Source organism: Haemaphysalis longicornis, unplaced genomic scaffold (assembly GCF_048455015.1).
Source record: "Haemaphysalis longicornis isolate Haplotype H1 unplaced genomic scaffold, Haemaphysalis longicornis Haplotype H1 scaffold_1, whole genome shotgun sequence".
Taxonomy (NCBI): domain Eukaryota; kingdom Metazoa; phylum Arthropoda; class Arachnida; order Ixodida; family Ixodidae; genus Haemaphysalis; species Haemaphysalis longicornis.
The window spans coordinates 432,147,680-432,167,747 of NW_027526203.1; the positions used below are offsets into that span (position 1 = coordinate 432,147,680).

The 20,068-nt window shown below is 45.0% G+C and overlaps 1 protein-coding gene across 1 annotated transcript in view; it reads left to right on the forward strand.

Annotated features, from left to right (window-relative positions):
- Positions 1–20,068, forward strand: part of LOC144155736 (vesicle-fusing ATPase 1-like) — a 40,046-nt gene that overhangs the window by 16,834 nt on the left and 3,144 nt on the right. Inside the window, exons 9-20 of the mRNA XM_077687347.1 lie at positions 949–1,037; positions 1,148–1,290; positions 1,367–1,566; positions 1,650–1,724; positions 1,831–2,184; positions 10,482–10,577; positions 10,644–10,800; positions 13,607–13,740; positions 14,132–14,198; positions 14,339–14,418; positions 17,158–17,354; positions 17,440–17,491. Coding sequence (XP_077543473.1) covers positions 949–1,037; positions 1,148–1,290; positions 1,367–1,566; positions 1,650–1,724; positions 1,831–2,184; positions 10,482–10,577; positions 10,644–10,800; positions 13,607–13,740; positions 14,132–14,198; positions 14,339–14,418; positions 17,158–17,354; positions 17,440–17,491 — 1,644 coding nt within the window. The remainder of the gene's footprint in view (positions 1–948; positions 1,038–1,147; positions 1,291–1,366; positions 1,567–1,649; positions 1,725–1,830; positions 2,185–10,481; positions 10,578–10,643; positions 10,801–13,606; positions 13,741–14,131; positions 14,199–14,338; positions 14,419–17,157; positions 17,355–17,439; positions 17,492–20,068) is intronic.

The window sequence follows — 20,068 nt, forward strand, 5'->3', positions numbered from 1 at the left end:
AAAAGTGGAAAGCGCGAACTGTACATCGGCTGTTAACGAGTGTTGCTGTTGGATAAATTTTTATAGAAATGAAGTAACTGTAACGGTATTTCTTGTTACAGTTACTCCATAAAAAAGTAACAGTGTTACAGTTACAAGTTACTGAAAAAAGTAACTAGTTACCGGTTACACGTTACTAGTAACTAGTTACCACCCAAGACTGATTATATGCATGTGTGTTTACGGTTAAACATTTCAGTTGCTAGTAGCCCTTCGTCCCATGGTCTTTCTTGTACAAGTTTTGTTTTGCGCTGTCCCCATCATGAACCTGTACCAACAAGACCAACTCGTATTTCTTCTTTAAAAAATGTGTTTAATCACATAGCTTAAATGTAATAGCATGCGCTGCAATTTTAGTCTTTAGCCTCCGAAAATGATTAGGCAGTATTTGCAACTGCTTTCAGGTTTTTAACGTCCCTAAATTAAATGATCTTTTCTAATTTTATGACATTTAACTTTTAATTGGCAGAAGTTCTCAAATGTTTCACAGTAGTTTTGGTGTTTAATCTATTCAGTATTCATTTAACTGAATTAAGCGAGGACGGAAACCAGAAAATATGTCTTTAAATATTCTTAAAAGCAGAGTATACCGAATGCGTACTGCCGCTGTCGACAAACAGCTAAGCGATGAGTTGTGCATGCAGTCTTGTGTGCAGCGTGAAGTTTGTGACTTTAACTGTCCATAAGGGAGACCTAGCTTCTGTGTGAGTTTTTTAGAGTACTTGCAATGTATTTTGTTTTGTCTCATGAATATTTCTGTTGCATTTTAACCTATCTGGATGCTTACGCTTGAAGTAAACTGCGACAATTTTATTTGTGTGTGTGTTCGGTTAACCTTGTTGGTCACATCTGAAAGGGTAGCTCGGCTGTTGTTTATTTTGTTTAATTTTGCGAATATTTTTGTTTCAGACGCAGGTTGGGCTGCTGTTGCCAGATGCTGGAGTCGTTTTCGAAAAGGCTGAAGGCTCTACTTTGAACCTTACTGGTCATGCTAAAGGGTACAAATACTTGCATGCTTGAGTGCATCCTCTTTTCATTGTTTGTGGTACTGCTTCAGAGCTGTGTTATCTTCACGTATTTTTATTTTTATTGCCACTTTTTACTCCAGGAAAATTGTTCGTCAGTCGATCATCAACCCAGACTGGGATTTCAACAAGATGGGTATTGGAGGCCTCGACAAGGAGTTCAGTGCTATATTCAGGAGGGCATTTGCCTCGAGGGTGTTTCCCCCTGAATTGATTGAACAGCTGGGTAAGTTTGGCCACAGTGAGCGATTGTCGCACTCAGCAGAGCCAGTCAACACTGATTGGGATGCGCGCATTTCCAGATCTGAAGCATGTCCGGGGCATTCTCCTCTATGGGCCACCGGGCACGGGGAAGACACTAATGGCTCGTCAGATTGGCAAGATGCTCAATGGACGAGAACCAAAAATTGTCAATGGACCCCAGATATTGAATAAGTACGTTGGCGAGTCAGAGGCTAACATTCGACGCCTCTTTGAGGATGCTGAAGAGGAGGAAAAAAAGGTGCCCCCCACTTCCCCTTTTAATTGCTTCCACTTCACTGTTTAACAATGTCCAGACATCTATACAATGTTTTTCCTTTTCAGCTGGGCATCAACAGTGGCCTGCACATCATCATCTTTGATGAAATCGACGCCATATGCAAGCAGAGAGGCTCGGTGGTAAGTTGTTTGGCGGTGTGCTGTTTTGAAGCTCTTGTTTGTAGTAAACGCCGACTTGAGTTGTTACAGATTCTTGCCTCACGACGGACGTGATGTCTGCACGCAGGCTGGCAACACGGGCGTTCACGACACTGTGGTGAACCAGCTGCTGTCCAAAATTGACGGCGTGGAGTCGCTAAACAACATCCTGGTGATCGGCATGACCAACCGCCGGGACATGATCGACGAGGCGCTCACCCGACCTGGGCGCCTGGAGGTGCAGATGGAGATCGGGCTGCCCGACGAGGCCGGCCGGCTGCAGATCCTCAAAATCCACACAGAACAGATGCGCACCCACCGCAAGATGGCCCCCGACGTAGACTTGGCCGAGCTGGCCCTCCTCACCAAGAACTTCTCGGGAGCCGAGCTGGAGGGCCTGGTGCGCGCAGCCCAGTCGACGGCCATGAACCGCCTGATCAAGGTGAGCGCGGCTGCCTGTCATACGGGCACCATCCTGTGCTGGGTTGGTTACCTGGTCTTTGTGCCGCCTGTGTTGTTTTCTCGGCCTTTATTCTTTGATGTGCTGAAAACAAATGGGCTTTCAGTGTCTGGCTACATGGCATAGCTTTTGTAGGCAATTTGATATGTTCTGCCTAGCATTTATTTTAAACCCAAGTATTTGAACCCAGATGTGTGAAAAGTTGCTGAGTACGCATTGACCAATGCTGGGCAAACAGTAGAGAGGGCACCTTACATCAGGGCTTAAGAGTGCATTAGGCTCACGAAAGTTGTGGATGTTTTGAGCACATAAATGAGGCATTTTAGGTTGGTAAGGACAACCGTCAAACTTTATTAATCCTGTTGCTCTAGCTTAATTTTATTTTTTGAGATCTTGGTTATTTAACTCTTTCGTTGCCATGCCTATTCAAAATCGTTCAATTTGAACGGTACCTTGGGGGCCCCTTTTCATAGCGTTCCAGGCGTTTCTGGAACAAGTAAAGGTATCTGGAGTTAGCTCAAAAAAATTTCCTATCAAAATCAGCTTTGTTTCTATTTTTGCATCAAAAACGTGGTTTTTGACAGGCATTTGCATCACCTGAGTGTGGGAAAGGGGTGTGGTCATTGCGCGTCACTCTCATCAAAGAAGAAAGCATGCTGCTCGTAATTACTCTGCATTAAAGTTTTTGTTATCAGGGCATGAATGGTGAATTAGAAGATGATTTTCAATCTCCAGGTTTACACTCTGAGAGTAATAATCGCTGAAATGAGCTGAAAATATCAAACAGTGCCTATTTCCAAAGTTATTTTATAATTTTGGGCTGTTTTATTGCCTTAGCGCATGTTGTTCTAAGTTGTGTTGTAGTTCTACTTACTGCAGGACCATTTACAAGCAGTTTACAACAGTTTTGGTTTTGTTTCTGGATCGCGAAATTCATATTTGGCACTACTACGCAGTTCATTCAACTTCAAGCGTATCTTCTCCATGCTATCTGCCATGGCGCCTTCAGCGTCTTCTACTGATCCTTGAAAAAACCATGCCGCTCCTGGTTTCATCCCACCCTAACCCGATTTCTGTGATCAGAATTTTTGATGCAAGTCAAACAATAACACACAGTTGCCAGATATCAGTTCCGACAAGGAGAGTGCTTCAAACCAGCCTTGTGCATCGCCATCTGTTCGCCGGCCAGTTTCGTTTCCATACAAGGGTATCTCAAAGGTCTAGTGTCGCTCCTTAGTAGAACAGTCTATTCGGCCAGGCATTTGGTATTGTTTCTTTTCAAGAACGTTAGGTGGCGCTCAAAGAAGGAGGCTCGTAGTGCTGAAAACTTTCATCGCACAAGAGCTACTCGGTGAGAGCTTGCAGGGCACGATTCTAGCCTATCGCACCCCATTCCTGTGAGCAGGGCTACAGTAGTGAGTCAGAAGATGATAAACCGCAAGTTTGTTTTGAGAAGTAACTGACAGTGAACGTCAACAAGCATCAACCACCGAGGTTCGTTTTCAAGTCCATGCAGATTTTTCCGCATCGCGTGTTTGTGCTGAATACCGTGCTGGCCGTAAATGCAAATTGAGTCATTGACAAGATGTTTTTACCTCACATTGGGACAAATTGATGCCTCTGATAATGTCAAACCGCCAGATTTATTCCAGGGAAATGGAGGTTGGGCTTCACTGCATGGCACGGACACCGTATGTGCTAACATTTTTTTTATATCTGACAAACTGTTCCGCGCAAGTCAACATTTTTTCTAGAACGCGTTTTTGAAATGTTTCCGTACAAAATGTATATTCAAATTTTTTTCTACTGTGGGTGGTTTGTTATACACAACTTTTTATCATTTTTATTCAGGATACCTTACAGGCCCATGGAAGGGTATAGCGTAAGGGGGAGCACATAATTTGTAAAGGGGAACTAACGAAAAATAAGCACAAGTAAGGAGTCAAAACGCTTCAACATCAACGCTTCAAGGAGTCAACATTTGAAGAAGGAAAAACACAAGTCAAGAAGATGAACTCAAGTTAACAAAAATGGTATTATAGCTACTGCAACTAGGTATGTATACAATCCAAAGTAGATGAATGCATAAAAGACACAGCCAGCATGAGCACTTCGGAGATAATGAATATCGGCAAAAGCCAGAAACAAACATATAAAATAAAAAGTAAACAAAAATTGAAGTTCAGTGAAAAAATTATGGTGCGTAATGATCAGATACATAGCATTGAAAGGTTTCGTAGCATGAAACAGATGCGATAACGTCGGGGAGATCATTCCAAAGGCGTATAGCACGTGGGAGGGCAGATGAATTAAAGGCATGCGGGGTACCATAAATGCGTGAGATGCTGAACTGGTTGTACAGTCTACGTGACGTGGTAAATGGGTGTCGTAGATTAAACTCGGGCGATCTTGAGGAGTAAATATATTTATGAAATAGGCATAAAAGTGATAAGGAGCGACGTGCGTGTAATGGTTGAAGGGAGCATTCATGTTTAATCTGGGTGATGCTAGCGCACCGGTCGTAATTAGATGATATGAAACAAGCAGCTCGATTCTGAATCGACTCAATCATTTAGCACACCGGTCGTAATTAGATGATATGAAACGAGCAGCTCGATTCTGAATCGACTCAATCATTTCAATTAGATAGTTTTGATGCGGAGGCCATATTCGCCCCGAGCGCGAACACAGTCGGCCCCTGGCGGCGGCGGGACGAACCGCTCCTAGTGTGGATGGCGCTCTCGCGTCGTCTGCTTGTTCACGTTGCGTGCGGCGCAAGACGCTTGCTGCACACGACAAAACAACCAATATGTGTGCTCGTTTGGCAGTAAGCAATGACATAGTTACCTCTGCTTGCGCGTTTCCTTTAGAAACGCAATAATCAGGGGCCGTTGCGGGTTAATGCGCAGGTTTAATTCCACGAAACATCTTCGCCCTGGTCACCGCTTGAGTGTGAAACGTGTTACAAACATTGCTTCCACACATTGCACTTTTCTTATTGTTGACTGCAGTCGTCTGCCGTTTCAGGAACGTCGAAGGGTGCTTTTTGAACGTAGCGTGGTGATTATTTAAAGGATAAAAGTTTAGTACGCGAAACGGGTAAGAAGCGACAAGACCTGTGCATACGCGTCCAAATTCCACACCCTTGTAAAATTGCGCTGTGTCCTTATAGAAAGAAGAAACAAACAAAAACATTCACTGCACACGACCCCTGAGCTATCGCCCATACATTACCGGACACGTATTTTACACCCGCAAGCGCCTGTGTGATCGTGTCCTTCCCGTACGTTTTCTAAAATAAATACCATTTTTGGACAGTTGTTGTTTATACTGAGGAGGAGGAATAAACATTTATTCAACTGTATCGAGTTGCTAATTTTACGAGTTATTTAAAATACGTTTCTATGGATGCACAAGAGTGAATTTTCGGTAAAATTAAGCAGTTGTGAGTTTGCGTCTGTCATGTGGCATTTCGTGTGTCATTTTCATTTATATCATTTTCAAATCCGACATGAATCGCCTTGTCCAGAAACGTGTCTCACTTAGCATAACCAAATGCCTAATATGGTCACGTCTTAACCTCTTAAGGTGGACCTAAGTTTAAAGAAAGAGGAGAAAACGCGTAATATAATGCACGTTGTTGCCCACATGTGTGAGGGGTGTGGGCCATGACTCGCTGGTTTTTTTTTTTTTTAATTTTTTCCCACAATGCTTGCTTTCAATACAATTTTGAAAAAGGCGAGCCACAATTCCTGGGCAATCCCGGAACAAAGGGCGGTTAATCCGTTTTGAAAACACGTACTGCTTTTTCACCGCTACAGAACACGACGCCTAGTGTAGTTTCGATTGTAAGTAATACTGATAACCATAGTTTGGCTTTTCGCGTTACATGCCTTCTCTTCTCGCTGCTCTTGCAATGTTGGCAGGACCCCCCCCCCCCCCCACCTTCCCGAAAAAAAAAAACTAAATGCACAGCATTTCATTTTTTAACCAATCCTCAAGAATTAAATGCCAAGAAAAAAGGTGATATTCATTTTACAAAACAAAGTAGTTACCGGGCACCCGTTGCGCTGATTCGCAACGAGAAATAAAAAGGAAATGTTTTACTGCATCTGCTACAGCGCAACTTAATTTATTGCCATCTTTAGGGTTCGTAAGCGACCTTATACGCAAGAATGCAAACACATCTCGCTGTTGCAGGCACCTGTTAGATTTTAAAAGGAACGCAAATGGTCAACAGAGCAGCCGTAACAGAAAATTTGAGCTCACTGTGAGGTCCCAGAAGCTTGGTTTGCACACTGTAAACCTGCTTGTCACTTTGCGAAAACCTAGCTAACCATGAGATGTTGCTTGTACTGCGTGCGTTGACAATTCAATTCGCAAGTTCACCTGCGACGAAAGCCGTAAATAAGTGATCCGAAACCGTTACAGAGTCGTTAAAATTTCATTTAAAAGGCCCGTTAGAGCGGTTACATTTATACCTCTGCGCTGATCAAAATTCAGTAATTTTATGTTGCCTTCTGAACACATAAAAAGTATCGTAAGCTTTTAGAAAGAATTTCGGGGCAGTTAAGTAGTGTTACCATTTCAGGGCATCCCACAAATGCAAGAATGCGTCATGCTACCAGTGAAAACGATTGAAATTGCCGTTGTAAACTGAATTTCAGAGATCGAGGCTTCCTGATTTATTTCTATTTATGCTTTTATTGAAGGCCAAAGCCATAGTCCGGAAAGATCCAGCTTGTTACGAGCCACAGCGTACAAGTTCATTGTCACAATTACGGCCTTTCTGAGATTCCCGATGAGTCGTCGCTTTTTCTTGGCGTAGTAATGAAAACTGACTGCCGCTTCCATGCTATACATTGAACGTAGAGGAACCGAACTACAGCATACCACTCTTGTTTGCACCTTTTGTGCGCACATACGGCGGGAAAAAGGCACGAAGCGCGCCCACAGTGTGCATTCTTACGGGCCGCTCAGCGGAGCATCCACACTAGCAGCGCGACGCTGTCGCCACCTACATGTCGAGCTCGCGGCGAATAGAAGAAGCAAATTCTAGCTGTGGAAGGATGAATTTAAGAAAAGCAAGTTTACGAACACTAGATGGGGAATTGTGTAAGTTGCGTCGTAGATAACCAAGTGATCGAGAAGCTTTTGCGCATATGCTAGAGATGTGGTCCAACCAAGACAAATTGGAAGTGAGAATGACGACGTCCGCGTTAGCAAGTTATTGTTTATAATATACGGAAAATCAGAGTTAATACATTTACGGCTAAAAGTCATTACATTACATTTATTTAAATTTAGTGTCATGAGCCAGGTGTCACACCAGCTTGAAATCAGATTAAGATCATTTTGAAAGGCTAGATGATCGTCAGAATTAATAATTTTACGGTATATAATACAATCATCAGCAAAGAGCCAAATGCATGATGTTAAATTTGTACCCAAGTCGTTGATGTTAATTAAAAAGAGTAAGGGGCCTAAAATGCTGCCTTGAGGTACACCAGAAGTCACGTCCGAAAGAGTGGAAGAAAAATTGTTGTTCAGTGAACTGCTGATGGAATGCAATAAAGTTGTGAAGCCATGACAATGTTAGTGAATCTAGATGAAGAGCTGATAATTTTGATATGAGACGACAATGGGCTACTCGGTCGAATGCTTTCGAGAAGTCCAGAAAGACACAATCAGTTTGTGAGCTGTTGTCCATGTTATGGTGCAAATCAGTAGTGAATTCAAATAGCTGGGTTTCACACGACAAACCTTTTCTGAAGCCATGCTGATTACTAACGAAAAACTGATTAGATTCAAGATGGCTGAAAATGTGTGATGCAATGATGTGTTCGAGCATTTTGCAGCACACGCACGTTAAGGAAATGGGGCGATAATAGTAGTGGGGTAGTAACAGGCGTAGCGGGAGGAACGACAGCAGGGCCCGTGGAAGTGACAGACAGAATAACAGGGGGAGCAACTAAAGCGACAACTACAACCACTTGACAAAAATTTTGATTTTGATATTTTTTTTCGCAACTGTGAGGTATGAAAACATTTAAAAAACTGGTGTTGTTGGAAAGGGCATTAAATCATCTGCATTTTGTGCTGTTGCAATTAGTGCCCAACCAATATGTCGAACAGAAAAAAAATGTTTTCTGGACCCCAAACCAAAAACAACGCGTCCCCATGCCTTGAGGGAACACATCATTGTTGCAAATGTCCCACGCAACATGCACCCAGTTTACCACAAGGGGCAAAGGGAAGCCAAGGGTCAAGGCCTTGAGGAAAGCCTACAGCAAGGACAGCTCAACAAGATATGTCGACGCTGTGAGATACCCGGCAAAACCAAGTGGGCGCACGCGATTAGTGGGACAAACAGTAAAGGAGATGACTTGTGCTCAGCAACGGTCAATACAGATGGCACCGACTCTGCGGTGGAGACAGTAGTTGCGCTTGCCATCACTGCAGTACCAGATACCCAAGAACGGGTGACCGTCATCACCGACTCGCAAGCAACCTGCCTTAGCTTTCAAAAGGGCCATATTCCAGTGATGGTGCTTGCTCTACTATCAGAGGGTTTTAAAGCACGACAACCTCCATTAGACATATATATCCTTTGGACACCGGGGCACCAGTCCCCAGAGGTTAACGAAGCGGCAGATACCATAGTCCGAGGCCACTCATGCTGGGCTTCAACCTTAGTAGGCACTAACCACTCTTCCGACAAACACCTGTCCATCCCCAAATGCAGCAGGGAAATACTAGAGCACTACAAACTATCAAGAAGAATATATCTGCCGCCCCGTCCGAAGCTAACCAACGAAGAAGCAACTTCTGCTCTGGGACGTGCAACACCCTGTACCACATGGTGTGGGAGTGTAAAGGCATCGTGGAACTACCAGAAGTCGTCGCACTGACACCGAAGCAGTGGGAGGTCCTGTTGACCAGCGATGTCCTGGAAAACCAGTGTGGCCGGGTGACTAGGGCCATTCGAGCTGCAGATGGCCATGTCATCGCGAACTAGGGACGCCACCCACCATGGATGACCAACAACCATCTCGCGCTCCTTGCTTCCTATTGCTTGTATTCACTATTGCTTCCTATCGCTTCCTATTGCTTGTATGCGCATGCAGGCAACCATGTGAGTGCGCCGTCAATTGTTACGTCGGGCTCTGCGGGATGGCAGTACTTGTCCGTGCTAAGCACATGACTGTGTTGCACGTTACAAACTCTACCTCACCGAATGCAAAGTATTGCCTCGAGTCCAATCTGAGTGCGATTAATAACATCTCTGTTGACACCGCCGTAGAGAACCGGGTTGAAACGGAGGAGACGAGGCACGCCGGTGTTTTTTTTTCTTTGGCGTGCGGGCGCAGTGGCCCAAGCCGCGCAATATCCGTGGCGCATCGGCCATGTCTGTGGCCGTTTCCAGTGTTGCCAAGCGAAGAAATTGACAGTAAACATTTTAACGAATACCACCTATTCAGTGGCAGCAGTAAACTTTCTACCTCCTCCTCCTTAGACCCCTAAAAATCGCTCAATTTCTCGTGGTAACGAAATATTTAGATATTGTAGGCAAAACTTGACCTCTGGTAAAAAAAAAATTGAAGGAAATGAGGAGTGTGAATATTTTAATGAAAACAGCTTAATAAGTACATAGAACGGGATGATATTTTGCAAGTTTCTTTTTGGGACTTGTGGAGGGAGGAATAAACATTTATTCAACTGTATTAGTTTCGTTGTGGGAGGCCTCCTTAGTCCAGGAAGCCTTGGTCCTTGGCTGCCCGGCGGGCCCTGTCCACCAGTCGTTGCTGGTCTTGACGGCTTGAGCTGGTCAGCTGGTCCTCCCACTGCTCCAGTGTTGGGTTTGGGTTGGGGGGATTAAAATAAAAATAATTGTTTTTTGTTTATGTCTTGGCAAATTTTTTATTCTAAGGCTCAGTGTCTCTTCCTAAACAGAGGTTTTCGTTGCATTTTTGTTCGAAGGGAAACTCCTGCATTGTGTCCTACGATGACTGCCTTGTGGTAACGGCAGCAAAGCTTTAGTTCCTTCTGAGCAAGGTGATTCTTTCATGTCAGTCCTATTTTCTTTCAGAGTCATGGATTTGTTAATGCACATTTGTGTCCCATGATAAGTGACTGTGTGATAGGTGGTCCGCGCATCTTGGCTTTGTTCCCCTTGTGTAATGGGGCATGTCTAAGCAGTTAGCATCCAAACATAGTTGTTCACAGATGTGATAACTGAAGTTTTAATCATTTATCCTTTTTTTATTTTTTGCTTTCAGGCAGGAAGCAAAGTGGAGCTTGACCCTGAAGCTGCCGAGAAGCTTCTCGTCAGCCGAGCAGATTTTATGAATGCTCTGGAAAATGATGTCAAGCCGGTAAGTGGCTGGTGATGAGTGCGCTGTGGCGTCAGTAATAAATCAACTGGCGAATTGCCACTGCAGGCATTTGGAACCAGTACGGAGGAAATCGAGCAGCTGGTATCCAAGGGAGTCACTACGTGGGGACCCCAGATCAGTGCCATACTGGAAGATGGCGACCTCTTCATTCAACAGGCTCGCTCTCCCGAGTCGAGGGGGTTGGTCACAATTTTGCTCGAAGGTAAGGACTGTCCACCATCATTTTCCAAGCTTTATCTAAACACGAGGGGAAGGTAGGAATGTAGTTGCCAGCGATTTTATGCAGCATATTATCTACCCAACAAGCACTGGGAAATAGTTTCCTGCTAAGCCTGAGTAAACTCACCTTGTTGGGGGGAGGGGTGAAAAGGGGGAAAGTGGTAAAGACTAGCCTGCATTCAAAATGACAGTGCTAGTTTGATAGTTTGAGTCTCCGGACGGTGCTTTGAAACTCCGGACAGTGCTTTGTGCCTTTCGTCGCCGGCTTGTCTCCCTCAACCGGTTGTCCACCAAAAGCAGTGCGCTAACTACCTGGGGGCTTTGATATCCGCCCTCCTTCCTCCTTCTGGAGGTCAGGGGAAAAGAAAGGCATTCCGCTGACGTTCTTAGGGAACAAAACGCCTCAACCGGCGGCAGTTTTTCCTTTTGCTCCTGCCGACGGAGGGGACACAGAACAAAACGTGCACCAGGAGATGCACAGGATCCATCGGCGCTGCCATCGTTACAAACCCCTTGCTCGAAAGTTCACATCTCGGAGAAATCTGTGCAGCCTAGAGGATTATCCCTGCCGGTGGTTATCTGTGCCATTAGTTATCCCTGTCATCGCCATGATAATCACTTCCTTGCCTCTCCTGCGTGTCTGAAACATTTGTCAGTGTGTAGCTAAAGTTTGCTGTGTTCATCAGTTTTCAATGAAGCTGCAGCCACTGCGGCCTCGCTGCGCTTCATGGAGTCCCCCATCTTTGTTTTAGTATATTCTGGACTGAAGCACATCGGTGCTGGGGCAGCTCCACTCAGGCGTCAAGATTGGTGACCAGTATGGTCTGCAGATACTGATATCCCTCCTACAGTCACACCTCCCTTGTGAGACGGAGAAAAGAAAGGTGTAGGAGAGGCTTTGACCACCTGTTTGTGTAGGCAAAAGATCCATTTTAGGAGCTCTCCCTTTTTTCTTGCATTTTGCGTACGCTCATTACCTCCGCGCCTTAACTTGCTTCTCCCATTGTCTTCAGTCGTCTGCTCGGTCTGTGCCAGTCAACCTTCAGAATCCGGCAGGGCTGCGTCATGGCGAAAGGCTGGCCACGTGAGGCCTCGGTGGGCCAGCCTTTCGCCTGCGTTGCTGCACAAAAGGCTACACAACTTCTCCCACAGCTCTCCAAATGCGCCAGATGGCTAGGGGCCTCCCCTAAGCTTTCTTTCCTCCATGGAATGAAGGGTGGAGCCAGCCACGTGGAGGTCCTCCGGTTATGGTGACGTCATGATCTTGCTCGGCTTTCTTCGCTGAAAGTGTTTCCCATGTGAATATCGCCGCAGGAGAAGTTCGCTGGAGCAGGAAAAAAAAAAGACAGCTGCCCCTGCAAAAAAGTAATTTTTAACCGAAGTTCACAGAATTTGTCAGAGAGAGCTAGGTCACGCATCTCGGTCCAAGTCGCATGAGTTGAACTGGGAAGGCTTTATCCAAGGTGGACAGGGGCAAAAGGTGAAATGGAAAAAAGGTTGTTTTGCACAGGGTTGAAATGGGAAGGAACAAACGAGAAGGTTGATCACCATTGCTGGGGTGAGCCCCGAAAGGCGCTCGCAGCAACCAAAATTGTGAATTTATTTAGAGAGAAAAAAAAAAAGATGGTGATGATGGTGATAATGATGAAGTGTGTGCCATCTTGTGTTCTTTTGGCAAAGCAATGTTTGAGAGTATGTTGAAATTGGAATGGCCTTGCTGCAGTGGCTTTTGATTGGTGGAAGCGAAAAGCAAAACCGCTGTTCGGTATGATGACTTGTGCATGCTAAAGAATTTAGAGAGGCCCACGGCGGTGGCTCAGTGGCTAAGGTGTTGTGCTGCTGAGCACGAGGAGACGGCTGTGATTCTCGGCCGCAGCGGCCGCTTTTCTGATGGAGGCACAAAGCGAAAACTCCCGCATGTTCGATATACCTATAAGCAGACGTTAAAGATCCCCAGGTGGTCAAAATTAATCCGGAGCCCTCCACTACAGCGTGCCTCATTGCCTGCGTTGCGTCGGTGCGTTAAACCCGACAATCAAATCAAAGAATTTAGAGAGTTCTGGAAAACTGCAGCCTTCCACTGCATTGTGCCCAGTAGCATAGACGCAGCTTCAGTGCACTTGATAAAATTTGCATATTCTTCAGGGGTCGTAGCTGCAGGCTGCATTTATCTTTAGATTAAGCAAAAATGAATTCAGTGCTGCCTTGCCTTTCTGGTGTTCGAATTAAAGGTTCCAGGTACTATATTTTTTTTTTCTTGTGCAGTTCTTTATTCAGCCAGTGCAGGGAAGAGATTGCATTTACTAAGTGTTGCGTCACTTTTGTAAAATCTAAAAAAGAGACCTCGTCCAAGTTACTGTCGTGTACTGAATATGTTCACGCATTCTTTTTTTGTAGCCCTTTGATCCTAATGCTAAGTTTTGGCACAATGGTTGCTATGTTCAATAGGAATCCATTGAATATTCCTCTTTTTTGGGGCAAGCATGGCTGACTTGAGGGTTTTGTCAGCAAGTATAATAGGGCAGTACAATTATTCTCCAATGGACCAGGCAAGTATTGTCACCAATTGTATAAAACATGGTCTTTGTAGTTGAAGGTCATGCAAAGTAAGCCTCAGATTTTAAGTTTTTATGCGAGTGCTGCAGTTTGCAAGGTTCCTAATGATGACTGGGCATGTATTTAGGTCTTAATAAACGATGCATTTATAGCCTGTGGCTGATTATATTAGCTGCTTTTGAAACATGCCATTACCCTGGTTGCCGTTGACGCAATCCTTCTCTATTACCTAGGTGCCCCGAACTCGGGCAAGACTGCTCTGGCAGCCAAAATCGCATTGCGCTCAGAGTTTCCATTTGTAAAGCTGTGCAGTCCTGACTCCATGGTGGGCTACACGGAGACTGCGAAATGCCAGATCATCAAAAAGGTGAGAAGGCACATTCCCTTTTCTTTTTTTAATATGCTGTAGTTGTTTTATGAATGGTAAGACCAGCCAGTTTAAAAAAAAAAAAATGTTTGTTTTGGTGAGGCAAAACAAATTTCTTGTTTACGCAGTGAGTCTTGTTCAGGGCACATGTTTTGATGCACTCATGTCAACTGTTTGGAGCATGTTGATCGCTTGCTCAAAATGAACTCATTCAGGCCTTTTAATGTGTTCTGTAAGTAAAAACTGCTGTGTTTCTGCTTTCAACAGACATTAAATGGGAGAGAGGATTGCCTCACAAATCAAATGTTGTGTGATCAAAGGGAAATGTTTTGTGATCAAAGCAACATGTTGTGCTTTCACTGTATGACTTAGTGGAAAATTCTATTTCTAGGTATTTGATGATGCCTATAAATCTCAGCAGAGCTGCATATTGGTCGACAACATTGAACGCCTGCTGGGTGAGTGTTACAAAAAAATATCTGACCTGTGTGGCTTTTCTTAGCATGCTTGCCAATGAACCTGAAAATCTACAACAGTCATTTCATGCTGCTGCAATGCGTTTCTTGACACAGCGTATTTTGCTTGACATCCTTCACAGACTATGGCCCAATTGGTCCAAGATATTCAAACCTGGTGTTGCAAGCCCTGCTGGTGCTTCTGCAGAAGGATCCTCCAAAGGTACCACCATAAGGAAGACGTTTTCTTTGATCGCAGTTTTCTGTTTACTGGCTCTAAGCCCTTTTATCCGCTGCCTCTTCACTACTGGCACAGAGTCGCACACGAGAGCTACACAAGTAAAAGCTGATAGTTTCCCAAAGATACTTGATTGAAGCACAGTGGAGACTTCTAATACAAAGAAAATGCTCATTTCTTGTGGCTGGGAAAGGGGTGGGCAAAGCAATGGCCATCATGGGTAACGACAATGCATTCTAAACAAGAAAAATAAAGTAATATATAAAGAAAGCATTTTGCCTGGAGCTAGGTGTGTATCAGCATACTAGTCCAGCAGCTGTTTCGGTGTTGCCGAGCTTTATAGTGTGTTAAACTGCACACCAGACCAAATAAGGTGCGTGGCGAAAGTTTCGGGAACATTTTAACCTTGATAACAGAGGCCAGGTATATCCAGAGTGGCTAATATGTTGGTGGCATGTTGCACTGAGAATGCCACTGGGCCTGTCCCTTAATGTGGCAACAACATAGCACCCTGGTTTCAGCATACTTAATGCAAAGGTTATGCACTACAATCTTCGACATGTCTTGTTGTGTGTGCTTTTGGATTGTACCTCATGCTGGACAGTGTGAAACACAACAGAGAAATGGTCAGGAATAGACTGCATAAGCACTGCTACAGTGTATTCTTCTTCCTCTGTCGTGCTTTGTGATGTCTACACCATATGCTGTATCAATAGCGCCGAGTTCCTTGCATTGTGTATTTACTTTGCATCTACCAGCTACCAATGTGCCCAATTTTGTAGCTTGCTTCATGGGGTACCAAGAATCTGAAGAGCCTCAGTTAAGCTTTGCTTGCACCAGAGTGTGTTAGTTTTCTGAGCTCTAGTTAACAACTGGTAACTAAAGTAAAAACAAACACTCTAGAGGGCCCTGTAGGTTGTCTTCACCACAGTGCTTCGGAATGACCAATCGAAGTGACCGAGTGTGCAACTTTGGGGAATGATGAGGCCCAGCATACAATTTTACTAAAAAAATGAATGGCGTGCATGCCATGCATGCCTTGCGCGTGCTTGGCATTTTCCATTGAGCAGTGGCCCAGCCTGATGCCCTTTTTCAGTTGGATTGAATCCTGGACCTTGTCATTTGTCAAATGGGCACACTTGGCCACTTCACTTGGTCCGTCTGGCGCGCTGTGGTGTGGACACCAGACGGGGACTTTGTAGAGCGAAGAAAAGAAAGAGATGCAGCAACCTTGTCTTTCCCAGGAAGTGTACCGGGTGCGCGAGGTATTTGAGAGCAGAACGTTGGCGTCAGGCACAACAGAATATCTCCAGCAAAATCAGTCATATTTTCACCAAACTTTGCGAAGTACTTCTGTTATGGTTTAATTCCATAAATACTCAATGAATCCGCCATCGGCAGCAATAAGTGATTCGATTGGGCTTCGCAAACGTCGGCATGCACGGATCTGGTGCTCTATGAGATGTTGGCCATTGAGTTAGAAATAGCGGCCCTCAGCCAGTATTTTGTATTATGCGGTCCTTTGTTGGCCTCTCTCTCTCAGCGATGCCCCAGACATAGTAGTAAAGAGGATTTAAATCAGGAGAGCTAGGAGGCCACAAGTTCGTAGTGACGGGGTGGCAGACGTTGTCAGCCGGGCACTATTGGGTGACTCAGGCGGTATGGGCAGGAGCCGAATCTTGCTGAAAGACATATGATCTTTCTTTCGAAACACTCTCTATCCATAGCTTTACAACGGTAGAAAGCACATCCACGTAACCGGCACCATTAACGCAGAGTCCTGGAAAAAAGTGTGCCAGCATGCCGTCACCCTCATTGCGGACAACGGATAACACCACTTCCGGAGAAATTAAGGGGTTCTGACGATGTCTGACCGCTGACTGTGCTTTTTTCTTTTCGCTGCACATGCCACGTCACTGCCACAACACACCACCTCCGTCCGCACTTTGTAAACGAAAGACTTCGCTCCTTTCAGAGAGGTAGCAATTTCTAAGTCGTTGTGGTGCGCGGCCAGGGCGACGAGCACTGCATGGCGTTTTATTTCCTGCTTCAACTTGTACACTTCCATCTCTGAACAAACTGCGCAATATGAAGCATAAGGGGTTGACGAATAAGAAGCCGTACACCTAAATATATATGATGAGCTTGCTGGTGTCTATGGTGATAAGGAATAGTGTCCTCAAATACCTCGCGAACCCGGTATTTCACTGAAGTCATAGTGAGGTCAAATTTGAATTTGGGCTTGTGATACCTTGGTGGCTTCACCGCGAGCACTTTGGCTGAGGTCGCAACTTCTCCTGACGCATGCAAACTCTGCTACTGAGCAAAGTGTACCTCCTGCTATTCTTTCCCTGGTTGTGTACATGGTGCTTGGCTTTACTTAGTAGTGCACCCTAATTCCACATTTGTATAGCAATTCAGGCGCATGAAGGTATAAAAGCCATAGTGCGTTGTGGATAGGTAGCGGGTACACTGTTTGCCACATTCCACACCAATGTCCCCACTGTGCCTTCACCGAGCAGGAGCAGCAGTGTGTTGGGTAAGCTCCCTGTAAGCGTTCGTCATCAGCGAAACTTCAGATTCCGCTGAGTGGCGACATTTTTTGTAGCAAGACTCACTTGGTAAACGCACAGTGCAGTTTCGCGAGAATGTAGGCCAGGAATATTTTGCCCTCTAAGCTCCCAGCTGGACAAAATCTTGAAGTCAAGATGGGGGGCATTGCAGGGCCGCAAGCTGCTGGTGCTGTGCACGAGCAGCCTGAAGGGAGTGCTGGACGAGATGGGCCTGAGCTCGTCTTTCACGGCCGTGCTTCGGGTACCCAACCTGTCGCTGCCCCAGCACGTCCTGGCCGTCCTGGAGGACGTTGACTGCTTCACCAAGGCCGAGCTGGACCAGATTGGCAAGCACCTGGAAGGCCGCAGGTCAGTTGTGCCTCAGCATGCACTGGACAGGCAGCTTCACCAGGGGATTCTTCGCTTGCATTGTAACAATTCCCTTTTCCCACAGGATCTGGATAGGGATCAAGAAGCTCCTGGCATATGTGGACATGGCCCGTCAGGTAAGACTTCCTTCTATTTCTGCTTAGCTGTGTGCTCACGGAGTTTGGTGTAGACTTGGTGAGTGGCAGCAGAGGCCGGGTTTATTTGTTACCATTGTGTGCTGTGCCTGGATGCCATTTAAGACTTCTTTTGAGAGTTGAGGTTGCTTGCCGATAGTGAAGTTTTGTAGGCACTTATAGTTGTGTGGCACTTCATCTTTGTTTCGTAAATTATTATATTTCTGTCACACGAGCATTTTCAATTGCAATTGAGTCGATCCATATCGAGCTCAGTTTGGATCGGGCGCTGCTACACGTCAGTTTCAATCGCGACCGAGTCCTATCCCGCTTCAACTCAATCCCGGTTCTCCAAACGCAGTTGAGGCTTCCAAGTGCAATTGGATGAAAGCGGTGATACTCTCGTCCCCACTGACTAATGGCGCAGAAGGTGACAACTTCAACTAACGCCACAAATTGTATCACACAACTTGACTCAAATAAACGTACGATAGCATTTAAATAGTTACGTGTGCCTACGACCGTGCAAAGTTACCAGGCACCGGCTGCGAGATACATTTTTGGCGGCTTCTGGCATACGTGAGTGCAGGGGGTGCAACTTCTCAATTGGCATTGAAACGTGCCATGTAACAGCAGCGATGCGTCGAGCGTGCTCGAGAAGTCAATCGCGTTTCGCTTCAGTCTGGATTGAAAGTGCCCGTGTGACAGGGGTATTAGTTTCAGCTGTAATTGGTTTTCAAGGCCTCGTTTCCCTCCAACACAAAAATTTAACATTGTCGGCAGCCTTGCTTTTCTAAGGTAACATGCTTACAACCATTCCATCGTTGAGACACTTTTTAGGAAGCTGCCAATTAATACAGCAGTGAATTTTCAAGCTCAATTTTTTAACTGCATGATTTATATATTTGCACAGTCCCTATCCCCCCTCCTCCCAAGAAAACATCTGTTGTCAGCTGTGCATGAAAGCTTTATACAGAATCTTTCTGCAGGGATATTTTCTCTAATGGTAACATTTTTTACAGCTGGGCTATATTTTGTTTTCGCCTGACCCTCCATGGTCAGGTATTTTCTCAGTCGTGTCTCTGAAGCAGCAGTGTTGTTTATTGCAGGAGAGTAGTAAACATTGCTATACAAAATTACGGTGCACATGCAGTGTGCATTAGCCGTGCTGCACCACTTGCAAGTTTTGTGGTTGGTTGGTCTCTTTATCACATGATGAGCCGTAACCAGGTGTCCAGCATCCGAGAATGCCTGGAAATATCAGAGGAAGCTTAGTCAAGTGCCCGGAAAGATTGAGGAATTGTCAGGGATATTGTGAGAAAATCAGCTTAGACTGGGGAAATTAATGGTGGTTTACGAATGTGCTAACCTTCAAGTACTTTGCGAATAGTATTCAAGCAATTCAGTCTGCAGCACACCCCTCCTATTTCAAGAATAGTCTTAGAAATTTGAGAGTTACATGAAGAGGGTAAGGATTCACTTTGCCACTATACTGGAGCACTTTTCTGACTTTCTTCGCAGCACCTGTTGTTGAGTTGGCTTTTCCTCGAGGCACCAGATTTGCACAGAAAGAGAGTTAGGAAAAATTAACGTTTTTTGCGCATTCAGGTCATGTTAAAACAAATAAATACCATAAATTTAAACTGCACAGGTACTATAATGCGGGATTTTACTTTTTTTGCACCCATTACATAGTGATGTTGAAGAGAAGCGGTGAGATGATAGATCCCTGTGGTGTGCCTCTGTTGGGCATGTCAAAGAGATCTGACTTCGTGTCTCCAATGCAAATGGTAGCCGTTCTGTCGGAGAGGAATGCTTTCACGTAGCGGAATGTTCTATCCCCGCCTTTTAGCCTCTCTAGAGCTGTCAATATGGTGTCGTGTGTAACGTTATCGAAAGCATTTACTTTTCAAAATTACATAGTTCATGTGAAGTTGTAAATATTGTAGAATTCTCGTCTGGTATCAATACATGGGCTTCTACGGGAGGGAAACAGACAGCCCCATGTTTGCCCACTGAAATAAAACTCTGGTTTGTCAAAGTTCCATTCAGGTAATTAACCAGGAAATGTGCTCAATTGAAAATTACTAACAAACGTGTTTTTCTTAGTGCACAATTGGACTACGACCTTTACAAAGCATATTGTCGCTCACGTTCAGGCTTAGCACCACAGCTTTGCTGGTCATGCTTCTTCACAGAGTGGTAGGGCACTGAGTTTTTTCGGAAAAAAGGAAGGTTAAAAAGGAGTAAAAAAAAAACTGGGACCTATAAGAAGACAGTGGCTTCATTCTTTTCTTTAGTGCAGTAGAGGTTTATGGTGAACACATTGGGAATCGAAAATTGGTTCGTTTGATTCAGTTGCAGCTAAATTGTCTTAGATTCATTTGGCAAAATTTTTTGCTAGTGCATTGTTGGCAATCAAATTCAAAGCAACACAGGCTCACAGGACCATACAAGTGCATGCGGCTGCAGGAGCAGTAAGGTCTTAGTCAAGTTTAGAAAATTTTAACTGAACTAAGTGTTGAGATGCCCGAGCAAGTGCATCCACAGCTGACCTGACCTTGTCCGCCATGTAACCCC